The following is a 22,491-nucleotide window of genomic DNA, read 5'->3' as shown; positions in this document are numbered from 1 at the left end:
ATTTCTCAAACTTAAATATTTAGACCAAGTTGTAAATCTAGTCAATATCTTTGTTTTAGTCTTTCTATTTAGCTGTTGACTATATAACTTTAGTATTGCCTGCTTTTCTCCTTGGGTGTTTTCTTTTAGTCTCTCTCTTTTTTTTTCCCTCTTAGGATATGTATTAATTATATAAAGTTTGAGTGAGAGGTATTTTCAGTTTTTCTTGTAGCATTTTTTGATCTGCTTACTTTGCTTACATAGCATTTGCTATCCTATCTGTGGCACTAAATTCTTTAAATGTACAGACAGTTATATTTTATCCATATTCACATGCCTGGGCCAAAGTATTTGCGCTGTAGACAGTGAAAGAAGGGACCTGAATAACTGGGAAGTGTCCAGTTTTTTTTTTGTAATGGGACAGTTTTAGGACTGTGCAGCCGCTGTGTGTTTGTACATGTCTTGCTTGAAGTTTCCCTACTGCTTGAAATACATCTTTGTGCAGTGTAAGTGTGTTGGCTTCATAATTATTAAGTTGCTCCACAATTTCTGTGTGGTTAAATTAGTACTAGGGAAGAGCAGGTGTATATGGGGTTGTGGCTTTGTTCTGTACATTGAAATTATTTTATAGTATTGGCAACTAACATGTTGAGAACTTGATATTAATAGTAATTGAAGAGAATTAAGCACCTAAGTGGAAGGTGAATAGCCTCTTCAAAAGATGTTTTTCTTGTTGTTTTTTAAAATAGTGTTTTTTTTCTTTCTGTTTCTAGGTTTTCTCAAATAATGATGAAGCCCTTATTAACAAAAAACTACCCAAAGAACTTCTGTTAAGGTAATTGTACATAACATTTTAAGGAGTAAAAACCTGAGGATTGTATGTTGCTTATGGGTTTTACAGGCTATCAAGTGCTATTCATTCTTTCTTAAATCCTCTTGAAATAAATAACGCACCTGATTTAGTTCTTGGAATTCTTGACCTTGTTGCCTTGATTTATTTTAATGTGTTCAAGTTACACTGTACCATGGAAGATGTAATTTAGTTGTGATTTTTGACTTGCATGTCAGAAAAAGAAGTTAAATAAAATGTCCATAAAACTTTGGTGTATCAAGTAGTCAGCTCTTCCACACTCTCAGTGTTTTATATCTGTCTGAAGAGCCTAATTCTCTAATGTAGTTCACACTCTTTGTGCCATGAACTTTATTATAACAAAATAAAATACAAATTCAATGTCAGAGCTTCCAAGAAAGTTGCTACTCTGTCTAAATAATAAAGTGAAAAGCTCTATCTATTACCATTACTGCCAGTCTGTGTTGTATAAGGTAGAACCAACAGGGATCTTTCTTACTGTAGTCATTGGGTTACTCATAAATTTTATCAGCTTGCTGGTGTGTGAGTAGATCATCTTTGCAAAAGTTGCCTAGAAGACCAAGATCAGTAAGTTCAGCCCGTGACTGGTGGATGTCTTCATGCTCTCATATGGTTGAAAGTTGATTTCATGCATAGAATAAACCAACTGCCAAATGTGGAGCTATTGCTTGGTTGGATGAGGCCGCTGCAGAGCTGGAACTGAACCAGGTCAGCAACGTCTTCTGTACCTACAGAGAGGATTTGTTACAGGCTAATCCTTAAGGTGAAAGAAAAAAAAAGAAAAAAAATGTTTGGTTATGATGGTGCAATTTCAGTTTTTAGTAGTGGTGTTATTAAAATTGAGTTGTTGATTTATTTCTTAATGTACTGAAGAGGTGTGTGGGTCAGCTTTTGTGTATGTCACTGCTTCAGTCTGCTTTGAAGTGGAAGAATGTCTCAATGGTAAATGCTCCTAAAATCATTGTGACTATCACAGTGCTCTCTCAATGATATTTCAAAAGCAGTCTGTTGTTAAAAGGAATTGAACTTTAAAAGGCTTTTCATTTTTGTTGAGATATATTCCATGTGGTGGCAGACTGTAATTAGACTCTTAGAACTGTTTAGAAAATGTGGTTAAAAGAGACAGTCGCTTAAGGATGCCCTGAAACAGGAATTCTCATACCTTTTGCTTTGTTGAACTCAATGTCACACATAAACCACGAGATAAAAGTCAATGTAGGATGCTGCCTCCTTAGCTAAAAATCATGATCTGCAAGCACTTCTTTTCAAGCATTAGGACTCTCCAATATTTGTGGAAGTTACTGTCCTTTTCACTGTTATGGATGCTAAGTATCTCATTTATGTAATTGACTATTAATTTGTTTATATGATTTAGGTAGTGAAAAGTATCATGCACTGAGATAGTAAGGATCTCTTTTGGAGCATCTTTCCTAAAAGTGAGGCTGAGGGAGTTGAGCCTATGCAGCATCAAGAAGAGATGACTGAGAGGAGCCCTCATCAATGTTTATCTGTATCTGAAAGGAGGATGCCCAGAGGATGGAGCCAGGTGCTTCTCAGTGGTGCCTAGCAACAGAACAAGAGGCAACAGGCATAAACTGGGACACAGGAAGTTCCACTTGAACGTGAGGAAGAACTTCTTCACTGTGTGGGTGGCTGTCCACTGGAACAGATTGCCCAGAGAGGTGGTGGAGTCTCCCTCAATGGGGATATTCAGGAACCATCTGGATGCAATCCTGAGCCATGTGCTCCAGGATGACCCTGCTTGAACAGGGAGGTTGGACTGCATGACCCTCTGTGTTCCTTTTTAACCTGACCCATTCTGTGATTCTCTGATTTTAAAGAATTCAGCTGGAATAAAATCCAAACAAACAAGTTCAAGTAATTAGACTCTACCAGTGGCTTAGCTGTTTGTTCTTATATTCAAGTTAGCTTTGTACAAAGCAACTTGAGGCTTATCTTGGATTTGAGGAAGTGGTGCAGCTAATCCCTGCCACTACACTGTTACAGCAGTGTCTAAAGAAGCCTTTAGACTGAAAGGCTTTGTGGGGCTGGAACAAGAACATAAAATAGGCCAAGCATACACAGAGCTGATTCAGCCAACCATCTATTTTTTGTGCACGTATGTCCTTTTTGCAATTGCATGGTGATTTACTAAAGTAGTGTTGCAGATGTAGCTGGAAGAGTTGATGATCTGAGAAACTGAACTGGGACTGTCAGCTTTCTCCATAAAGAACATGATGATCTCATGGGTCTGCTGTGCCAGAGAGACATAAAGTGCATGTTTCATTATACCCACAAGACTGTGCTGATCACCAGGGTTTTGAAATGGAATGGAAGGAGAAATGTGAGAGAGGTGCTCTGTAAATCTCTGTTTGAAATTATACTGCTGCAGGGACAAACTCACAAGGCCAATGGCAGAGCATGTCAGAGAGAGGGACATGCATCTGGGTTCTCATCCCTGCAGGATGTGGATATATAAGGAAGTTTCCTGGCACAGACCTGCCTGTCTAAAGCTTTATCAGTGGGGAATTTGTTTTACGAGCCTTCACCTGAAGGCTGTTGTAAGCCTGAGTCTGAATGCCTTTTGACTCCTGAAACAGTATCTGTTCATGCTGCAACATGTCTTAAAATTGCCTTGCCCTATGGCAAGACAATGACAGGAGAGCTTAAATATTTCTGCACTGGGTGTAATTAATATTCTAATTGTTTTTCCTTTATTAGCTCTGCAGTCTACCTTTTAATTAAAAGGAGAGTAAACCAATTGCAGTGGAAACATTTTGCTCAGAGAGCTGGAAGTGAACAGTAAATACCACTGAAAGTGTCATCAAATATACTTAGTTTGCTTCTTGCTTGTATCAGATATGTATAAAAACTGTTCGCACTACAGCCCACTTTTAAAAATCCCCTGTTGGACTTGTGGAAAAAATGTGATTAATTTCTTGTTACAAATACCTGGAAATTAAATGTAAACACAGTTTCTTCTATTTCCAGAATTGGTCTTGTTCTCATTTGCATGAAGTATTTAAATTTATGTAATCTAGCTATAACAAACAGTCAGTCCAATTTTTTCCTCTAAAATTGAAAAACTTTTTCCTGATGGTAGACTTACAAAATAAAACCACTTTGAAATTTATTCATAGAATAGTGTTGCTATACTTGCATACTGTAAAGTTGAAGAAAATTATCCCTTGGTCTTTTACTGCAGTTCATCATCATAATCACTTTTAATATTATGATTGCGATTATTACTAATGTAACAATCAAAATTATATTGGAAGGTTTTCAAGCCAGTGTCATGTCTGTTGCACATTTTCTGTGGAGTATCTAGTATGTTTCTAAGTAAATGGTTGAGACCCTGAACTTCCCAGGCACAAAACTCATTTGAAAGGATAAAAAATGAGAGATTATTTGTTCTTTCTCAAGCAGACTCAGATAACCGGGCAGAGGAGGAAGAGGATATCTGATTAATATGGACAGTGGTGCTTTTGAAGAAGACCCTTGTTTGCAGGGGCCAGTTATTCTTTGAGGTTGGTGGTATAGCTGGAGTGGAGAAAGGGAGATATTTAATTTGTAACTTTTTCTGGTTTATGGACATTCATTTCTATTTGTAATATTGGAGTATATTTTTACCTGTGAAAGAAGTAGTCTGCTTCTAAAAAATTTTTTTGTAGTGTTCAGGCTAAAGGAAAAATATCACCCCTGTTAGCTGTTGAAGTGCTATTAGTTTGCCAGTTGGCAAGGAATGCTTATTCCCTTCTACTATTACATATTGCAAGAAGTAAAAGGTTGACTAAATGCTCATTTGTATGATGTTTAAGAATTGTGTGGTGGTATTATGAATTGTGCAATTTAAACAGTTTTTGGATGATTGTAGCTTTATTTTTTTTTTTTTTGTTAGCCTATGTGTTTATGAGAAAGCATCAGTTGAATATACAGGACGTTCATCGTAGAAGTGGATTGGTCTGAAATTCATAAACTCTTATCTGTCATCAGAAGAATGAGAAATCAAGTCAGGCTAATACAATTTTTAATTGCTGGGGAAAAACTCTAAAACAATGGATTATTACAGTTACAGTGTGCATTTGAAAATAAATTGAAACAAAAAAATATGAAGTCTATGTAATTAATGTTAGAATGTCCTGATTTTTTTTTTTTTTTTGGCTTGATAAAAAGTAACAAAGCACTTTTGAAAAGGGAGATACAGCCAGTTTTTTGGCATGTAGAAAGATGGATAACATTTGTTCATTTGTATTTTACCTTCTAATGCTCTGTGAAAACTGTAAGATTTTTTACAAAAGTAGTACTCTTAAGGAACAGAGATGTTTGTCCTTTTCAGCTGCTTAAACTATTTTCAGTTCCTTTCTGCCTACAAAGTACCAACTTCATAAATTGTACCACAAATATAGAAACTATTGTGAATTCTGTTGTAAACCATACTTTTTGAGTGCATGTACTTAAGACTAGATCTTAGCTATCAATCTCAAAATTTGAGTGGTCAATCAGATTTAGAAGAGGCTAAGTAAAGTTGTGGGACTGAAATTAGGAGAGGAGCCCAGGAGTGGCATTCCTGCAGAAGCTCTTCTTGTAGGCAATAATATGCAGCTTGAGAGTTGAAGTTTTCATGTAATAAAGTTTTGATAAAGTTTTTCATTATAATAAAGTTTTCATGTTTCTATTCTTTGTTTTTATTACTTCATGCTGCTTTTTGCTGAGCTTTTAGTGTGTTCATTGTTGTAGAGAAAAAGTTACCGTAAGCTTAAAACTGGTGAAGTCAAACATAGTATTTGATATATTTGAAGTGATGCTTTACCATCTGTGTGCTTAACTGTGAGGGAAATAGAAAATAAATACAGCAGTCATAATGCCATGGGTATTTCTTAGCTAGGTCCTGAAGGTACTTGGATGGCCCACAATTGCTGTAAAGTTTGGCTGCTGTATCTTAGCATACAGAGTACTGACTAGTGAGTCAAAGAACTGAAAAATATAAAACTTTTGTCTGGAGCAGTTCTTGGTTGGTAAGAATTTTGTAAGCAGAAAAACAATATATGTGTTTTGAAGGGGAAAGGAAAAAACAATCCGTCATCTCAGACATGATTTATTTTCCCCACTATAAGGATCTGTATAATTAAATAGGGAAATATTTCACCCTGAAAAGCTGAGACTGCTGCTTAGTGTTTGACAGTCTCAGGGAAACATTCCAGTTTTATAATGCACATGCAATCTTTTATTTTGATTTTAGAGTGTTTTGCAAGTCTTCAAAGTCCTCTATAGTAGTCTGCCAAACAATTACAGTTAAACTGTTTAGAATTAGAAAGAGCCAAATTGATACAAGTATGTAAACTATTCACAGATTATAAACTGAAGGGATTCTATTTCTTATGAAAGTAAGACTTTTCTGTGTATTTTCACAAATCTATGGGTTTTGTAAAGCAAATTCTAATATTGCCTCATACAAGTAATTTTCATTAAGTCTTTTAATTTAACATGCCTGAAGTACATCTGTCCAAAGAATTAGTGCAGAGCAGCACTAATTCACACTATTCAATATGGTGTGAGTATTCTTTAAATATTTGCTAACTAGACATGTGGAGACTAACACTGACAAGAAGCAAGCAGAAACAATGCAACAGATGACAGCATAATAGCAAATCCTGACTCACTTCTGTGGAGTCGTATTTTCATTTCCAGTGGTCCTTATATCCCAAAAAGTGATCAGAAATTAAAATGAGTAAGTGATCTGAATGAGCCACAGGCACAGGCCACGGACAAGATAAAGCCTTTGGAAATTAGTTAAATATTTTGATCTTTAGCTAGAAAAACAACAGAATTGTAATTATTTTAGGACCATATAAGATATGCAGGGTTCTTTCAGAATCCTTATGTGCTTTGGCAACAATTTAAAAAATAATATCACATTATCAATGCTATTTTTGTTATAACATGATTTATGTAATGTTACAATGTATAGTCATTCAGTTTCTCTGTGTCTTCAGACTTCAAGGTAGTGTATCTAACTTCAAATACACACAGACAATGCAGTGAGTTGCAATTTTCTTATTAATCAGCTTTTTAAGAAAAATTTCCTTTTATTCTGAAGAGGGATAGTGTTTTGAAACTTCCCAGTGACTTATCTCAAGTTCAGGACAGAACTTGGGCTCTGCCTGGAGAAACTGAAGGCTGAATCAATGCTTGGTGGTCAGTATACCCCCTTCAGAATGTGGAGAAGGTCTCATGTTGACCTTTTTTTTACACTGCTACATGCATTGTTTGTCTGCTTATGAAATTCTTACCAAGATCAGTTCCAGATGCAAGTTTATATTTTTCAGTTCTTTGCCTCACCAGTCGGCACTTTGTATGCATTTTCTGCCTTCTTTGTATGAGATGCTAAACATTTGCAAATGATTATATGAACAATTCAGTTTGAAATTGGAGTAGGTAGCTGCCATCCTCTATTTAGTATTTTTAAGTGATTTGGTTTTGTTCACAAACAAGTGCCAGTGTAAGCTCAAAAAGGAATGTTTTGGGCAGCTATATTTCAGATGGAATTCCTTTAAAAATGTGAGTCAGAGGCTTGAAGAACAGATGCAGAAAATTTCACACTAGTGCTCTTGTGTATTGTTTTAATGAGGAAGAGGAGGTATGGAAATGGAAGTGGGGTTTTATTGTGTCAAAGTGCTAAGTAAAATTTGTGAATTTTGAAAAGCAAATATTTTCTTTAATGTTTCTGCTTGAGGCATCCTTATAAATGGGGTGCTTTAGCTTTACTTTGTTCAAGTTACAATTATTATCTCTCAGTAAGAACATGCTTGTGATAAAGGATTAGTCACACTGGAACAAACAAAACAAAAGTAAATAAGTATTTGAAGGAGGAGTAACAGCTGAGAGGAATATAGCAGTGATTTTCACAACCTTTGGAATTGTACTTTACCATTTATTTTGTTTCATTTTTTCTTTTATTTGCTACTAAACCTCTCTTTGGAATCTCATATTTAGTGCTGACTTAATTCAATGTAGGGCTTTATTTACCTTGAAACTGGAGTTTATTTAAACTCAGTCTCTTAATTTGGTCATTGCCAGAACTAAATGTTCAGAAGTATTAGTGATATAGTGAAGTCTGCTTTTTATATGGAGGCAGAGGGGGAAATTTTCTTCCTCATTTCAATGTGAAAAGTGCCATGAAAGAACAAAAAGGCAGTTGAAAGATACTCTTACTTTCTAAAAAAAAAAAAATTCTTAAATATTGATGCTAGACAGTTTAGATAGAAAACCATACATAAAAATACTTAGACTTTTTGGTCTGCAATTCATGAAGTATTTACAGAAGAGGTGAACATTATTATCTGTGTTTTCATGATGCAAACACAGACATCAGGAAGAGAAGTCTTTTGTTCAAGATCATCATCCAGGCCCGGAGCAGAGCTACAGGTTGGATCAGGTCTACTGAATCCTACTCCAGCAACTAACCAAAGCACATAATATCTGTGGCAGTAATGATCTTGGTTTATGGAGTGTCCCTAGGCTGCATGTCAGCAGTGCATCATGTTAGTTATCCACTTCTCTAGCTAGGCTCTAATGTATGGGGTAGGTATGGTAGATTTTTTGCTGTTTGGTGCCCAGATAATAATCCCTTCACTCATGAGAAGAAAGAGACTGTGAGATAGTTGGAATGGTCAGTGGGTTGTGTTAGGACTGTGGGCTGCAATTTAAACCACTGTGAGCTAATCGTTAGGCTGACTGCTTTTATTTAGTGTGTTATAGTTGCCAAATTTGTACTTCATAAAATCACTTCATAAAAATAAAATCTATATTAAAAAATTATAGACTAGCTGAGGCTGGAAAATTAAACAGAACTGGCCCTTTTTGAATTTATCATTGGGCATTTTGTTTCAGATACTGAGAGTATCTGAAAAGGTTGCTGTTATGTTGTTGTACATAGTCATACTTTACAAATAAACGAAACTCATTTTCAAAGAATGAATAATAGGATCCAATTGTATTGCAAGTAACATGTAGACCATAAAAGGTTAGATGCTATCCTTTCTAAAATGAATCCAGCAAAGCTGATTTCTGTTGCAATGGAAAATAGATGTCAGACATCCTGTAGTTAGCCTAGTATTTTGCAATTGCCAATGCTTATGTCAGTGTTCTGTAGTAATAAGTACTTTAGTGAAAGAAAAGGAGGTTTGGCTTGTAAAGACGTGTTTTTTGCATTTTTACTGAAAAACTTTCTGTGGAGGTCACCTGAGAAAGATCTGAATTGTTTACTAGTGGAAACGGCAGAGTTAAATTACTGGAAAGTTTTGGAGCATGTAACAGAGTTGAAGTGCTTTACTCTACAAAGTAGCTAATCTGCAGTGAAAATGGGTTTGTTTTAATAATTGACCTGCATTAGATGAGTCAATGGATGCGTGCTTTGTGTAGCAATTGGTGTTCCTCAGGCTTTTGTTATTGAAACAGTCCTGACAAATAAGATTTTTTTTTAATAGAAAATAGTCAAATTCCTTAAGATTTAAATATGCCTCACTGTTCATCTTTCCAGGACAAGTGTTATTTTGTGGTTTTATTGAATAAGGTATTATGGGATTTAGCTGTAAAGTTGGTGAAGATCAGAAGTACACCAGCATTAACATTGCTAATTATTCATATAAATATAAGTTTATTTGTTGAATTTAATATTAATTAAAAATTCTGCTTTTCTGAATTATGGCTATGAGTTATTTCTCTTACCTGTATGTTTTCTAGCCTGCATATTTTTATTCTAATGTTTGTACACACTGCTGGACTACACTTAACCATGAGATGCCTCATACCTCAGTAGGGTGTTTGGTAAAATGGAGGACAGGTGAAGAGAAACCTTCCTTGTATAAAGAATTGTAAATATGGTTTCTATTTAGTAAGTATGACGTTTTAGGAGAAATACAAGAAAGTTTCTGTGGTGATTATCAGACTTTGCCACTGTGTGTGTTCAGACACAATTAGTGTTCACAAATAGTGAACTAAGGGTGTCTGATGCCCATTTCCATTGTTGCTTGGGCATGCATGGAGAAAATGCTGATAAAAAAACTACTAAAAAAACAAAACCAAAGCATGGAAGGTGTACTTTGTCTCCCTGATACTTTTTCCATGCATGTAGGCTTTACTCTTCCATATTGCATGTGCGAACTTTAATGCGAACTTTACTGCAAACAGATTTGCTGTGCAAGGAATTGTACAGGTCAATAAGAAATCCATTGTCTAAGATGGGGAAGACATAACAGATTTGCTGTGTGCATGTTTTGTAACAACTGGACAGTGTGGCAAAGTTGAAAGGGTCTTCTAAGCAAGTTATCTAGTTGATGTGCTGCCTTCAGTGAGGCATTTCTCATCCTTATTACTTTGGTTTTCATTTTGATAAAGTTTGTTATTGTCCTTTTGTGCAAAGCCACTATAAATTTAAACAGCATGAAAATCAAAAGTTCTGGTTGTGGAATTCTATTCACAAGTCAGTTATAAACAAACCCATATCATAGGTTTTTGGTGAAGCTTTTTAGAAATTACCAGGTGTTTCTGTCATACCAAATTCTGGGTGTAAGGCCAGAATTTCTAGGAACTAAAGTGTCTGTGTGTGGTACTCACTGCATGCATCTCATTGTCCATTTTTTATCAATCCTTATAGCATTGTATCAAAATACCTACAATGAGTAATTGCTGGGGTATTACTTCAAAAGCTTATTCTTCGTGTGATCAAATGTGGAAGGACCTTACAAAAGCAAGAGAGAAGCAGTTTGACTCTTGCACAAATTGATTTCTCCCTCTGTAGGAGGTACACTGTACAGTGTTGGGGTTTTGAGAAATAGCTTGTTTCTTTCTGTTGCCCCTTAGGGAAGGAAAGAATGTTAGGAGTTAGCTGTCTCTGTGTTTGGAAAGACATTGGGCAGTCTATTTGTAGCACAAGAGAATAAAAAAGCACATGTGGAAATACATGGGAAGATGCTGGAGACTGTAGATAACCACTTCCTGTCAGCAGAACCATATAAGTTGAAGTGAAAGTGTCTCAAAAAGGTGATCTAGAAGGTCTGTGGCCCTCTTATGCTGATTTTTGGTGAGTCTTGAGTATCAAGCAAATTCCAGAGTAGAAGCATTTGAATCCTAACTGCAGCACTTTTAAGCAGACAAGAAATGGGTGAGATTCTGTAGGATTCTTGTCTGATGCTGTGTCAAAAAGGCTGTTACAATGGCCTGAAATGGCTTTGAAAATGGAGGTAATGAAATCATACTTCATGTCTGTGTACAGCCTTGTTGATACTAATTAATTTTTTAATGCTGCACATGCATATGCTTCTGATGTCTACATTTGAAGAAACATATTGAAAAAGCAATGGGCAGAGAAAAGGAGATTTAAAGAACTGAAGTAAAACAACTGTTAAAATAGAAATTAAAGATGACATGATAAGTGGCTTTTAAACTTGGTGAGGATAAAATATGAACTGCTAAAGCACTCTTTAACTTGGTGAAGAAAAGTAGAAAACACCGTAGAGCTGGAAGTCAGACATTCACCTTGGAAATAAGGGAAACATTTTGACAGAGTGATTAACCAGTGGAACAAACTACCAGAGAAGGTGATGATTTTCCATGTCTTGAAGGCTTTCAAGTAAAGAATAGATCCTTTTCTGTAAGTTAGGCTTTAGCCAAATGCTAGTTTGCCATGAGGGAGTTGAGGAACTCTGAGCTTGTACAACTCTTTGTGCCTTTGGCATGAAGCTGATGTGTGCTGCAGGGACTGTTAACATTGAAAGGTCTCCAAGGCCAAACTCATGAGGCACGTGTCCAGAGTGGTGCGTACCTAGGGATGAAAAGGCTTGAAGGGCTCCAAGTGTTGGTAAGTGTATTTTCCTTCTTGAGCTCAATACAGGCTAACTATGGAGAATTGAATAGCCTGGGACACTAGAGCTCAGACCAGATGATCCTAAATGTTGCTGTGAATTTATTAACCTAATTTCCATTTCCTTGTGTTAATACATGCCAAAGACTGAAGTGGAAATGAATCCTGCTGCTGGCTGCTTCCACCTACGTAGCTGTGGTCATAGAGGACAGAAGTGCTATACAAGCAGCAGCTGCCCTGCTTGGTAGTTTTTTCCACTTTTTAAAATTGCGAGTGCCTGCTGATGGTCCTTCACCCAAATGCCAGACAATGTCACTGTCTGTTCCCATCTCATTTTGTTGGTTGCATTTAAAGTCTTTAAAGACTGAAGTCTTTTAAAGACTTTAAATGACTTTAAACCTGAGTCTTGTGCCTTCTTGACCAGTTTTCCTGACTGGTAAGGATTTGCTAGTAATTCTGTGGGACTGCAAGGAGACAAGCAAGTGTGTGTTAGCGGTACACATGAAAGACTGTATTGTAGAGGGTAAATAAATAGAAAAGCATGGAAAAAAGTGTTTTCAAGCACATGTGCAAGATGCCTCTTTAGAATTATAAAGGTACTTACTGACATCTCTTGCCTATTGTACTGTATAAGCGAAGGGTAATAGTTGTGCTTTTGATTGATGGTAATGCATCTTAATGTTGTTACCTGTTTTGATGGGGACAGCTTAGGCTGCCTTGCAGGAAAGGTTCTTCTCTAGAACAAAAAAAAAAATCCCTAAAAGGATCACAAATGTTTACACTTGCTAAAATATTTCTTCTCTTAATATAGAATAACCACTTTCAGTTTTTAACTTTTTGAAAAGTCACTTCATACAGAATGAAGCAAAAATAAATACATCTGTTCTCCATTTGGTTTTAGTTTAACTTTTTTTTTAAGCAGAAATCCTGCATCAGCGTTAATCTCTTAACAGCAATAAACAATGAAACATGAAGATTGACTGCCAGAGAACTCAAGAGTGGTGGGGGTATATAAAATACCCTTTCCTCAACATCTTACAGTTTCCTCTGTTGTTTGTTATTTTGGTAGAACTGGATACCTCACTTCTAAAGCATGTCACATTCTTATTTAGACAAGAGTATTGTGTCACAAGTTCTTTCATTGTACAAATAGCATGGAAATCTGTCTTTTGTGCTTCTGTAAATCTGAGATAACCCTCAGGTTCCACTCTCACAGTGGTTCTGTGAGGAAGCTTCTGCAAGCCAGGAAGCTTTTGCAGCTCTCTCTTGTGTAATCTCCACAACCTCATCTGCTGACATTTCCCTCATGGTAGGGAGAAAAGTGATGTCAGAAGAGGGTTCCTGGTGAGTTGCTGATATTTATGCCACTCTTAAAAGAGAGAGAACACTTTTCAGTGTTTATCTGAACAGTCCAGCAATATTCTGAGCACATTGTGTACTTTGTGCATTCAATGCCACTAAGTTTCCTGAAGTGGACAGGCCTCAGAAAGGATGTTCAAATGTCAAAATAGATGCTATCAAAATAAATGTTATTGACAGGATTTTACAAACTGTTTCGTCACTTCTGAAAACATCTTTCCTTCTGTTTGCTTGGCTATTAGTTTTTTTGAGAAAATATATTACTCTGTGGTAAAGAAGAGAAGAAAAAATTTCCAGGTGTCGAATGAAATACTGGAAGACTACTATCTGAAGTGATCATAAATGTGCAGAAGGTTGTTATGTTTAATAAGTACTTTCATTACATTTTTTGCTCTTACCACAGCTAAAACAGTGCTTAAGATGTAGGCATCCATTTTGAGCTCTAGCTTCAGATTTTCATTTGAAAAACAGTAAACAGAATGTTACATGATTAAATTCAACATCTCTTACCGATTGTTTGCTCCTCAATGGTAACATCTAACTATAATATGAAATTGTTCTTATTAGTGTTCATGATTTTGATCACTGAAAAAGTTCCCTGCCAATCAGATGGCAGTTTATCAGTGAATTACAGGAACATCTTTCATATATTTCATAGCTTTCATTCTCTGTAATAGAAAATTATTTTTAATAGGATCTATATTTTATGATTAAGCTAATTATTTCTTTTTCACTGAAAACATTCTCTGAACCAATTTTGTTGGTGCTTGGAAATGGTATTTAGCAAAATTCGTTTTGACAGTGAAAAATTTCTTTCTGTAAACTATTAAGAGTTGACAGCCCTGAGAAATTGGTTCCACGATCAGAATAGTAAATCTGAATTTTCCACTGTAGTTGTCTCTTGTAGAGTAAATTTTTAAAAAAAGGTACTGTGTTAGACTTGGTAGTCACTGTGAACCCTTTCACAAATTTGGGTCATTGTCCCTTGTATTAATACTTAGATTCTTGAACTTGGATTTATCTATGTGCTATCTATTTCTTACTCTTCACCAACCTCTGAAATCTTCATCAGTATTTGTGTAAGTTATTTCTTTAATTGTAGCACAATTAAAGGAATATAAGCTAGTCTCTCTGAATTAAGAAGAAAAAATTATCTGTTATAGTAGGGAGAGGGAACAGAAAATAGATTTTCAGAGGCAGCGCCTGCTGGGTTCTCATATGTTGGTGTTGACTGTCTTTAGATGATAGCTATGATATTATTCTGTAAGTCTCAATAACCAAAAATAATTTGGTAAAACACTCATATAGCAGTTAACCTGTTTCTTGTGTAACTGATGTCTTTCCATAGAACTACAGAAACGTGAATACATACAGTAGTTAGAATTTATAATTAAACATTTTAAGTCTGGTTGTTTTCCTTTCTTTCTAGAATATTTTCTTTCTTGGACATAGTTACTTTGTGTCGCTGTGCACAAGTTTCCAAGGTATGTATTTCTCTTGGTTTTTTTTTGTTGTTCCCTATGCTGTTCTCTTAATTACATCCAAATCATGGGATTCATTGCAATCTGCTTCCTGTTAAAAAACCAAAAAATTCTCAGTCTCAGCTTATTAAAGCAAATAAGCAGGGGTCCCAGTTTTGTATGTAGATGTGGGCTTAGTTGCTGTGTCCAGGAGTTCTGACTAAAGGCTGTGGAAAACATATCCAGTCCTGTTTGCTCTGTATCTGGAGAAGGGATTAAGCCCAGTTTGGCATGATGGCATTTGCTTTTTATAAAGCATATGGCTGTATAACACTATTTTTCAGGTGCAATTGCTGCCTAAAATTCCATGTAGTTTGGTTAATGTGCACCATGTGTCTAAGAAGTAGATCCTTAATTTTCTTGCCAAGTACAAAAGTATATGGATGTTAAGTAGATCGGCTACTAGTGGAGGAAAAAGGTACACACAAGATATTAGTGAAGGCATGCTAAGTTTTTATGTTTAGCTTGTCTTCGTTTTTTCTTCTTGAAATAAAATGAATAATGCTCCATTTCTACATCAGCTGCATACAATGAACTGTATTATTATAAAACATAAATGAATCTTATTTAATATTTTTCTTCCTCTTCTTACAGTTGGGTTTGGTTTGGGATTTAATTGGTTGGTTGATTCAATGTATAATTGTGTAATTATTTCATTCTTTACCCATATCACCCTGTCTTGCAACTTCAGTAAGTCTTGTGAGTCAGGTAACATCAGGTTTCATCTAAAACCTACAAAACTGCATAAGAAAACCAAAGTGATTGAATAAATTGTATCTTTCTCTGAAAACTTGTCAGTTGGATGTGATATTCTTTTTTCTCTCATTTTCTGCACATAACTGTGTTTCTCTGGCTTCTTAATTCTGCTTTACTTTGAACAACTATTGCTTTGACAGTGAAGGGCAAGCTCTCAAACATGTACATGTAACATAGCAGATGGAAAGAAAAGGCCTGGTCCTAGTAGTGGAAAGTCAGCAGTTTTCTGAAAGGTTTCTGTTTTCTCAGAATAGTAACTAGTGAGGTTGAGGAACTGTGGTTTTATTGAAAGGAATCTCATCTGCAGCTTCTTTTTTTCCATTTAGATGTAGCAAAAGTAACTAATTAGAAAACTTTACAAAAGCTTTTTAAGAATGGAGGGTTAAATCTTTGTATATGTGCTTCGCATTTTATATCTTGCTTTGCTGTATGTTTTGTAGCCACAAGTTAACCTTTGAAGTGTAATCCATTTAGGAAATTTGAGATTAATTTCTGCAAATTCTATGTTTTTAGCTATATATGAGTACTAACATCTACAAATTTTTTTAAAGTGCTACCTGAAATTGTCAAGTTTGTAATTACATTACTGAGAGAAAATGAAGGGAGTGGGCAGTAGAGGTAATAAATAAACTATTTGTTTTCTGTAGGCATGGAATGTTTTAGCTCTGGATGGAAGCAATTGGCAAAGAATAGACCTCTTTAACTTCCAAACGGATATAGAGGTTAGTGTCTTTTTCATTTTTAGGGTATTTTTTATTCCTATGGAGATGTTTAAGAGCATAGCCCATTTTGCCTTGCATACTGTGCTTGTTTTCACACATTTTAAAGACTAAGTTCATGAAAATAGCACTGTGAAGGAGCAAATTAAAAAGAGCTCCATATTTGACTTTTTTTTTTTTCTGGATGTGTGTTTCAGTTTTGGTTGCCAGCTGTGTATCAGATGTTTTTTATATATCATATACATATAAGGCTCTAGAAATTCAAGCCTGCTCATTTCCAGAAAGGAAAGGTGTAAATGGTGCCTCTGGATGGAGTGAGATTCTTGGAATTGCTTTTACAATCTAGAGGATAGTTTTGCTTGTCCCAAATCCTTCTATGAGGGGGCCATCTAGTGCTGGAAGCTCACTGGACACTTGGCTACAGCATTTGGAGATTGCAGCATTAAAATGCTGGACAACTTTTCTAACTGCAGGCTTGCCTAGATTTGATTTGTGTGTATCTGATTACAATTTTATGACCCTTTGTTTCATAAGGTTTAAACCTTGTGTGAAGTGCAGGTACATGTGAAGTGAAGTAGAATCCTTTCCAGTGTATAATGAAAGGTTTAAGGGCAGACTTGTCTTCTGTAAGAAAAACTTGCCTGGATTAATGCTATCATAGATGTGCAAAACAAAATAAAATATGACATCTGAAAATGAAGAAAAAAAATGAGTGGGGAACAATTCCTTGATTCAGTCTGAACTGGTATATTATTTGTTGATACAAATTGAATGTAAGCTACAACAATAGATTTGCTTCTGTATTTTGTGTTTTAGCTTCTTAGTTGCATGAATAAAATCCAGATGTGTTTCATTTGCTGTATTTTGCTAACCATGGTACAAACTGTTCCTAAATCTTTACAGTAACATAGAAAGTAAATTTTTTCACCACTCCTTTAAAACTTTATTGCCAAGTCCTGTGCTCTACTTACCTTAAACAAGAGGATCTTGCAGAGGTAGGAGAAAGATTTTTGGCATTTGCCTCAATCTAAATGTGTCAAAGAAGACTTGGAGCTTTAATGTCACGTCTTCAGTTGCCTTTAATCTTGTGTTCCTCATTTGCTAAGAAATAAAGTAAAACCCCACAGGTCTGCAGTCCTTCCTGTTGATAGGCCTTTTCTGTGTTTGCAGTCATTTTGGTATTTAGAAACACAGAATTGTATTTTCAAGTTTTCAATATATTTGTCATATATTTTACCTAGTGGTGTTGCTCTCTGAGATGCTGAGACATTTGTAACATGGGATTCAGGAGAAGGAGTGAAACTAAGTTATGATCTTCTATTGCTATAAAGAGCTATTGTGGTTTGGAGCAATTCAGTTACTTCAGTATATTGTATTTAAGTACATTTGTAATACATCCCTCTTAAATGTACTCATAAAAGTGTGTTCAGCAAGAAATTATTTCACAAATCAGTTCTTCAACAAAAGAGTTTCACATTTGGTGTCTAAGAACTCTTTTTAGCTGTTTTAGTATCATATTTTTTGTCTGTGAATTTTGGACAGGTAAAAGCTCCCAACTATATTTGGCAACTTTGTGCTCAGTTGGACATTGTGCTGACTGGTGATTTTTCAGTCAGTACTTGATCTGAGAATATCAAATTATGAAAAAGTAGGTTTTGTGAACTTTTCTTTATTTAAGACTTCACATGGTAGAGAATAAAGTGGGGGGGGGACACCCTATAAAAAGTGTTTGTTTTATATCAAAAATGTGTGATCTTGAATTTAAATGTACCTTATGATTTCTTGGTATGTGGAACCAATTGTAAGCTGGGGTAGGTTGAAAAACTAGTTTTTTTGAGTGACAAATTATTCAAAGAGCTAAATGCATTTGAATGCACAAAAGTTGTCTTCTTTAGTGTGCTGGTTTTTGGGAGGTTTTATGTGATTAAAGAAATAAATGAGTTTGGGAAAACTTATCTCATTATTTGTTTGTATTTTCTTTGAATAATTCTTTAGGATTTGGCTTTTTTCTGCAATGTAAATTGAACTTGCATTATATATTATTCATTGAAGAATTTATCCTTACAGTAAAGGTATTTGGCCTTTGCTGAGAAATAATACTGATTAATTGAAAAGCTTTAAAAAATCTAAATTAGATTTTCAGTTTCTTTGTTTTGGTGTAAATTCTTTGGAGTGATAAGATAAGCAATGTTGCTTATGGACCAAGAAATAAGCTCTGATAAGAAAATATTTTCCTATAGTGATGGCCAGGTTAGTATTAGCGAAGGACAATAAAATGTAACAACATGACAACAAAAAATCCACTGACCTGTAATTCTACACATATTTCTTCTTTCAAAAAACAAAGGGAGAGCAAAAAATGCACACTGCTGTTAGGTATTAATCCTGTTGTTGCTACTCCCACCAAGGTGTTTGGCACCTTTCAGTTGCAAGCATCCTAGGCAGGAGCTGTAAAACAGGGACTTGCAGGAGGCTGTTGTGATGTACTGGCCTAAGCAAGATCTCTGTGAGCAATTCCAGCTTAGGTGCTGTAAGAGTGGCTGGGACCCTTGAGGAATGGCCAAGCCTCCCGTTCCACCTCTGGGGCACTTCCCTACCCATCTGACAAAAGTTGAAGATCATTCTAGTAGTCTTAATGGGTAGGGTCTGCTGTGACAAAAGGTTGAGCTGTGTGTGATCAAATGAAAAAAAGGAAGAGATAATTAAAGATTGAATTGAATAGTACCTGAGTGTGAGTGGAGATTCCCAACAGGTAACTGTTCTTTCTTAAAGCAGAAAAAGAAATTCAAAGAGTTACAGTTCTTAGTATAGTGGGGTGTAGCTGGGGCTAGTCTTAAATCCTGGGATTTTTAATTTGGTTACAATATTGTGTCAGAATAAAACTCAGCTAAATCTTCCTTTTATTTTGTTTAAGGGTCGTGTTGTGGAAAATATATCAAAAAGGTGTGGTGGGTTCCTGAGACAGCTTAGTCTGAGAGGATGTCTTGGTGTTGGAGACTCCTCTTTAAAGTAAGTAAAATCCTTGATGGAGACATCACTTGTTTCCTAATGTGTGCACCAACTGCAATTAGATTACTGTTATGTCTGTTTGTATTTCTGAGTCCTGACTGATGAGCAAAGTGGGATACTTAGGTAAGTACTAAATACCTTAGTATTGATTGACTAAATGAGACATCAGTTTGAGATCAAAATATAGCTTCTGTTATTTTCTAGCAATGAACTAAGAAATGAAAGCTTGTGCTTTCCAAAAACGTGGCTTTTTCTTTCATTAGGATTATGTTGATATTGCTCCATTTTCAAGTGGTTAAAATGTTTTTGGACTATACTCTGGCTTCCTTCAATAGTCAGAGTATCTAGATTAGTGGTCATTTTATTGTTTATCGTCTAGTGTGGACAAGAGGTGACCCTAAAAATAGGAGGAAGGATAGAGACTGATACCTACACTGAGTGTCTTCAAAATCAGGAAAGATCTGGAATTCTTTTCTTGGTAAAAATAAGAACAGACGGGTGAAAAGAAAATCTTGAGAGGCTCTAGAGAGGACAGTGACCCTTCTTTTACACAGAATATGAACACAACTGTACAGTTTGTTCCCAGAAGAATGTTTGAATCCATATAAGCTTTTTCCAATGCAAACTGTTTAGCCAGCTTCCTCTGGATATTTCTGTGAGTATTTAAACCCTAAGATCCTACCTCCAGCTGAAGGTGGAGCACCACAAGTGCTTTAGGGCTCAAAGAACATTTGAAGGAAATCTTGGGGTCTGGCTTTTTGCAGTTATGCTTTCCTCCTCTCTCCCTGGAGCCTGGGCTGGATGGTGTTCAGTCTCAAGTACTGTGGCCATTCTCAGGTGGAAAATAGAAGCACAAAGATTTTGTTATCAGTGGGCATTAAGCTAGTGTCCTGTGACCTTTAGCTATTTCTAAACTTTATAAGTCAGTTATTCTTTAACTTTTGTCTCTAGAGTAAATTCATGCAGCATTAATTTTCAGATACTTGTTCTGAAAGTGATTTTTCCTGTAAGACTATTTGTGTTGTTTCCAGATCTATTAGTTTTGTGGGCAATACTAATTTCTCTATTTATCCTTCTTCAACATCAACTTTTGAGTAAAATAGCCAATTACTGATGTAGGTATTGCCCATGTAAGCACTGAATGCTTGTGGCAGGTCTGTCAGGACATGCCCCATGCTTGAATCTCAGAGGCAGTTTGCTGTTCCTCCAAAGTGTAACATCTTTCCAAGTGATTTGAAGAGTGTCTTGATTGTAAATCTCCCTCCAGTATATGTATTTTGGAATAGCTGTTTTGAGTATTCAAGTGGAAACTCTCACCAGTATAACTGCTTGCTGGGGCTTTTTTTCCCATTGTTTGCAACCCATGCTGTAGAGCCAGAAGTTGTTACCAGCTGAGCGTGTAGTCAAATCTGTTAACCAGGGCAAGCCTCCAGACAAAACTGTTTTTGTGTGTTTCCTTCCCTCCTGCCAATAAAATCCATGCAGCTGAAGGAAACATGGGCATAAAAACAGTGTTCTGAAATGCAATGGTAGCTGTAAATATTACTTTGCACAGATGAAAAGAAAATGTATGTATTTCTTCAGGCTAATTAGTATAATGATATATACAAGCAGTATAATAGCTCCAATCATCCTTAAAGTTCATACCCAGTAGTGCACACTGTTGCTTTTTAATTTTTAAAATAGTAAAGAAGGAATTTGCAGCCTACAGGGAGTTCCACTGGTAGTTCTATAGACTTAGGTCACCCTTGCTATTGTACCAGGTGTGTCCCTTTCCATTTGCTGTGGGAGCAAGCTCCTTATTAAGACTTGCAAAGGCTTCGGTAATGAGATGTGCAAAAACTCTTCCCAGAAGCCTAATGTTTAACTGATGTAACACTTGAAGCTTTCTGTTTATGCCCTTTGAGTTTTTGTTATGGTATTTGAAGCAAATCCTGGCTGATACATGACAGAAATAAGCCCAAGTGGTGTTTGAGGGAGAAACAGCACTTTCCTAAGACCAGAGACTTGCAGTAGGAAAAGGAAGAAGCAACCACTGAGACAAATGTGTTTGAAGCATACTTTGCAGCTACTCTGTGGCTTGAAGATCGGGCTTTTTGACCAGGGTGGGAGGAGGTACAAGTGGGAGAGAGCGCGCTCTAGTGACTGCCTTGCACTCGGGACATTGTGTTGATTCAGCTCTTTGTTGTGTTTTAGGACCTTTGCACAGAACTGCAGAAACATCGAACACTTAAATCTCAATGGGTGCACAAAAATCACTGACAGGTAAGTCAAAGAGGTTTTTTGATGGATGGGAAAATTTGGAAAAAGAAGTAGCTGAAGGTATTTTTAGTGTGTCTGCTGTTTTGCAGCACGTGTTACAGTCTTAGCAGATTCTGTTCCAAGCTGAAACATCTGGATCTGACATCCTGCGTAGCCATCACAAACAGTTCTTTAAAAGGCTTAAGGTAAGAAGATTCAGTGTTCTGTGTTAAAGAAAAGTGTTTAAAGGGCTGTTCAGCATTTAATAAAGTTAAAAAATTGGTGCTGAGCCTTTATACTGTGAATCAGCACAGGCTGTATTCTATATCTAAGACTTCTGGGGTGTAGACTGTGGTGCTTGTGTGTGGTCTTTTCTCATGACTTTTCTGTGGAGGCCTGGCACAGTCCACTGGCTATCATTAATTTCTAACAGTGTGTTTAATTTGGGTTTCCCACTGTTATGACTATTTGAAGGCTGGATTTAACTTTATGTATTTTTTTAATTCTCCCAGTGAGGGTTGCAGAAATCTGGAACATTTGAATCTTTCCTGGTGTGATCAGATTACGAAGGATGGTATTGAAGCACTGGTGAAAGGGTGTAGTGGACTAAAAGCTCTATTTCTTAGAGGTTGCACACAGGTACATAATTGCTTGGGTGATCCTTTAGGAGTAAAATTTTATTTTGGGATTTTGAAATCTCCATGAATTAAAAAATGTCATTTTTGTTATAGTATTTTGTTCAATATTGCAAGATGTGTACATTTTTTGGGCTGCTTTGCTGTGCTTTTAATTTCTTGTTTCTTTTCCTATGTCCAATTTAATTACTAAATATAGTTAGAAGATGAAGCATTGAAACACATTCAAAATCACTGTCATGAGCTTGTAATCCTGAATTTGCAATCGTGTACAGTAAGTATTTGAAGCTTCCAAAGGTACATTCTCTAAAAATCAGAAATAATTTTGAATGCTAATCAATTGATCTGCTGTACACTTAAGTAAGATAGTACATTTCTGGAGTTTACAGGATTTTGAGTGAAATAATAGCTTTAAATGAGCTGGCTGTTTCTACAGATGAGTTTTGACTTGAAGTGTTGGGTTATTTTTTTCCCCTTCATTACATCTTTTAAGTGTGGTGAACTCTAGAGTAAGAATTAACTGCATTCATTCAAATTGCCT

General features: G+C 36.0%; 1 protein-coding gene across 2 annotated transcripts in view; it reads left to right on the top strand.

Moving 5' to 3' along the window:
• FBXL2 (F-box and leucine rich repeat protein 2) overlaps positions 1-22,491 on the top strand; it is a 51,213-nt gene that overhangs the window by 13,211 nt on the left and 15,511 nt on the right. The window contains exons 2-9 of one of the 2 annotated variants that reach the window (XM_030944120.1): positions 753-814; positions 14,500-14,554; positions 15,994-16,068; positions 18,980-19,074; positions 21,271-21,339; positions 21,426-21,521; positions 21,828-21,954; positions 22,150-22,224. In XM_030944120.1, coding sequence (XP_030799980.1) covers positions 753-814; positions 14,500-14,554; positions 15,994-16,068; positions 18,980-19,074; positions 21,271-21,339; positions 21,426-21,521; positions 21,828-21,954; positions 22,150-22,224 — 654 coding nt within the window. Of the gene's footprint in view, positions 1-752; positions 815-14,499; positions 14,555-15,993; positions 16,069-18,979; positions 19,075-21,270; positions 21,340-21,406; positions 21,522-21,827; positions 21,955-22,149; positions 22,225-22,491 lie in introns of those variants that run through there. The other variant, XM_030944121.1, reaches the window with a different exon arrangement.

Source organism: Camarhynchus parvulus, chromosome 2 (assembly GCF_901933205.1).
Source record: "Camarhynchus parvulus chromosome 2, STF_HiC, whole genome shotgun sequence".
Taxonomy (NCBI): domain Eukaryota; kingdom Metazoa; phylum Chordata; class Aves; order Passeriformes; family Thraupidae; genus Camarhynchus; species Camarhynchus parvulus.
This window is presented reverse-complemented; position numbering and strand designations above follow the sequence as displayed.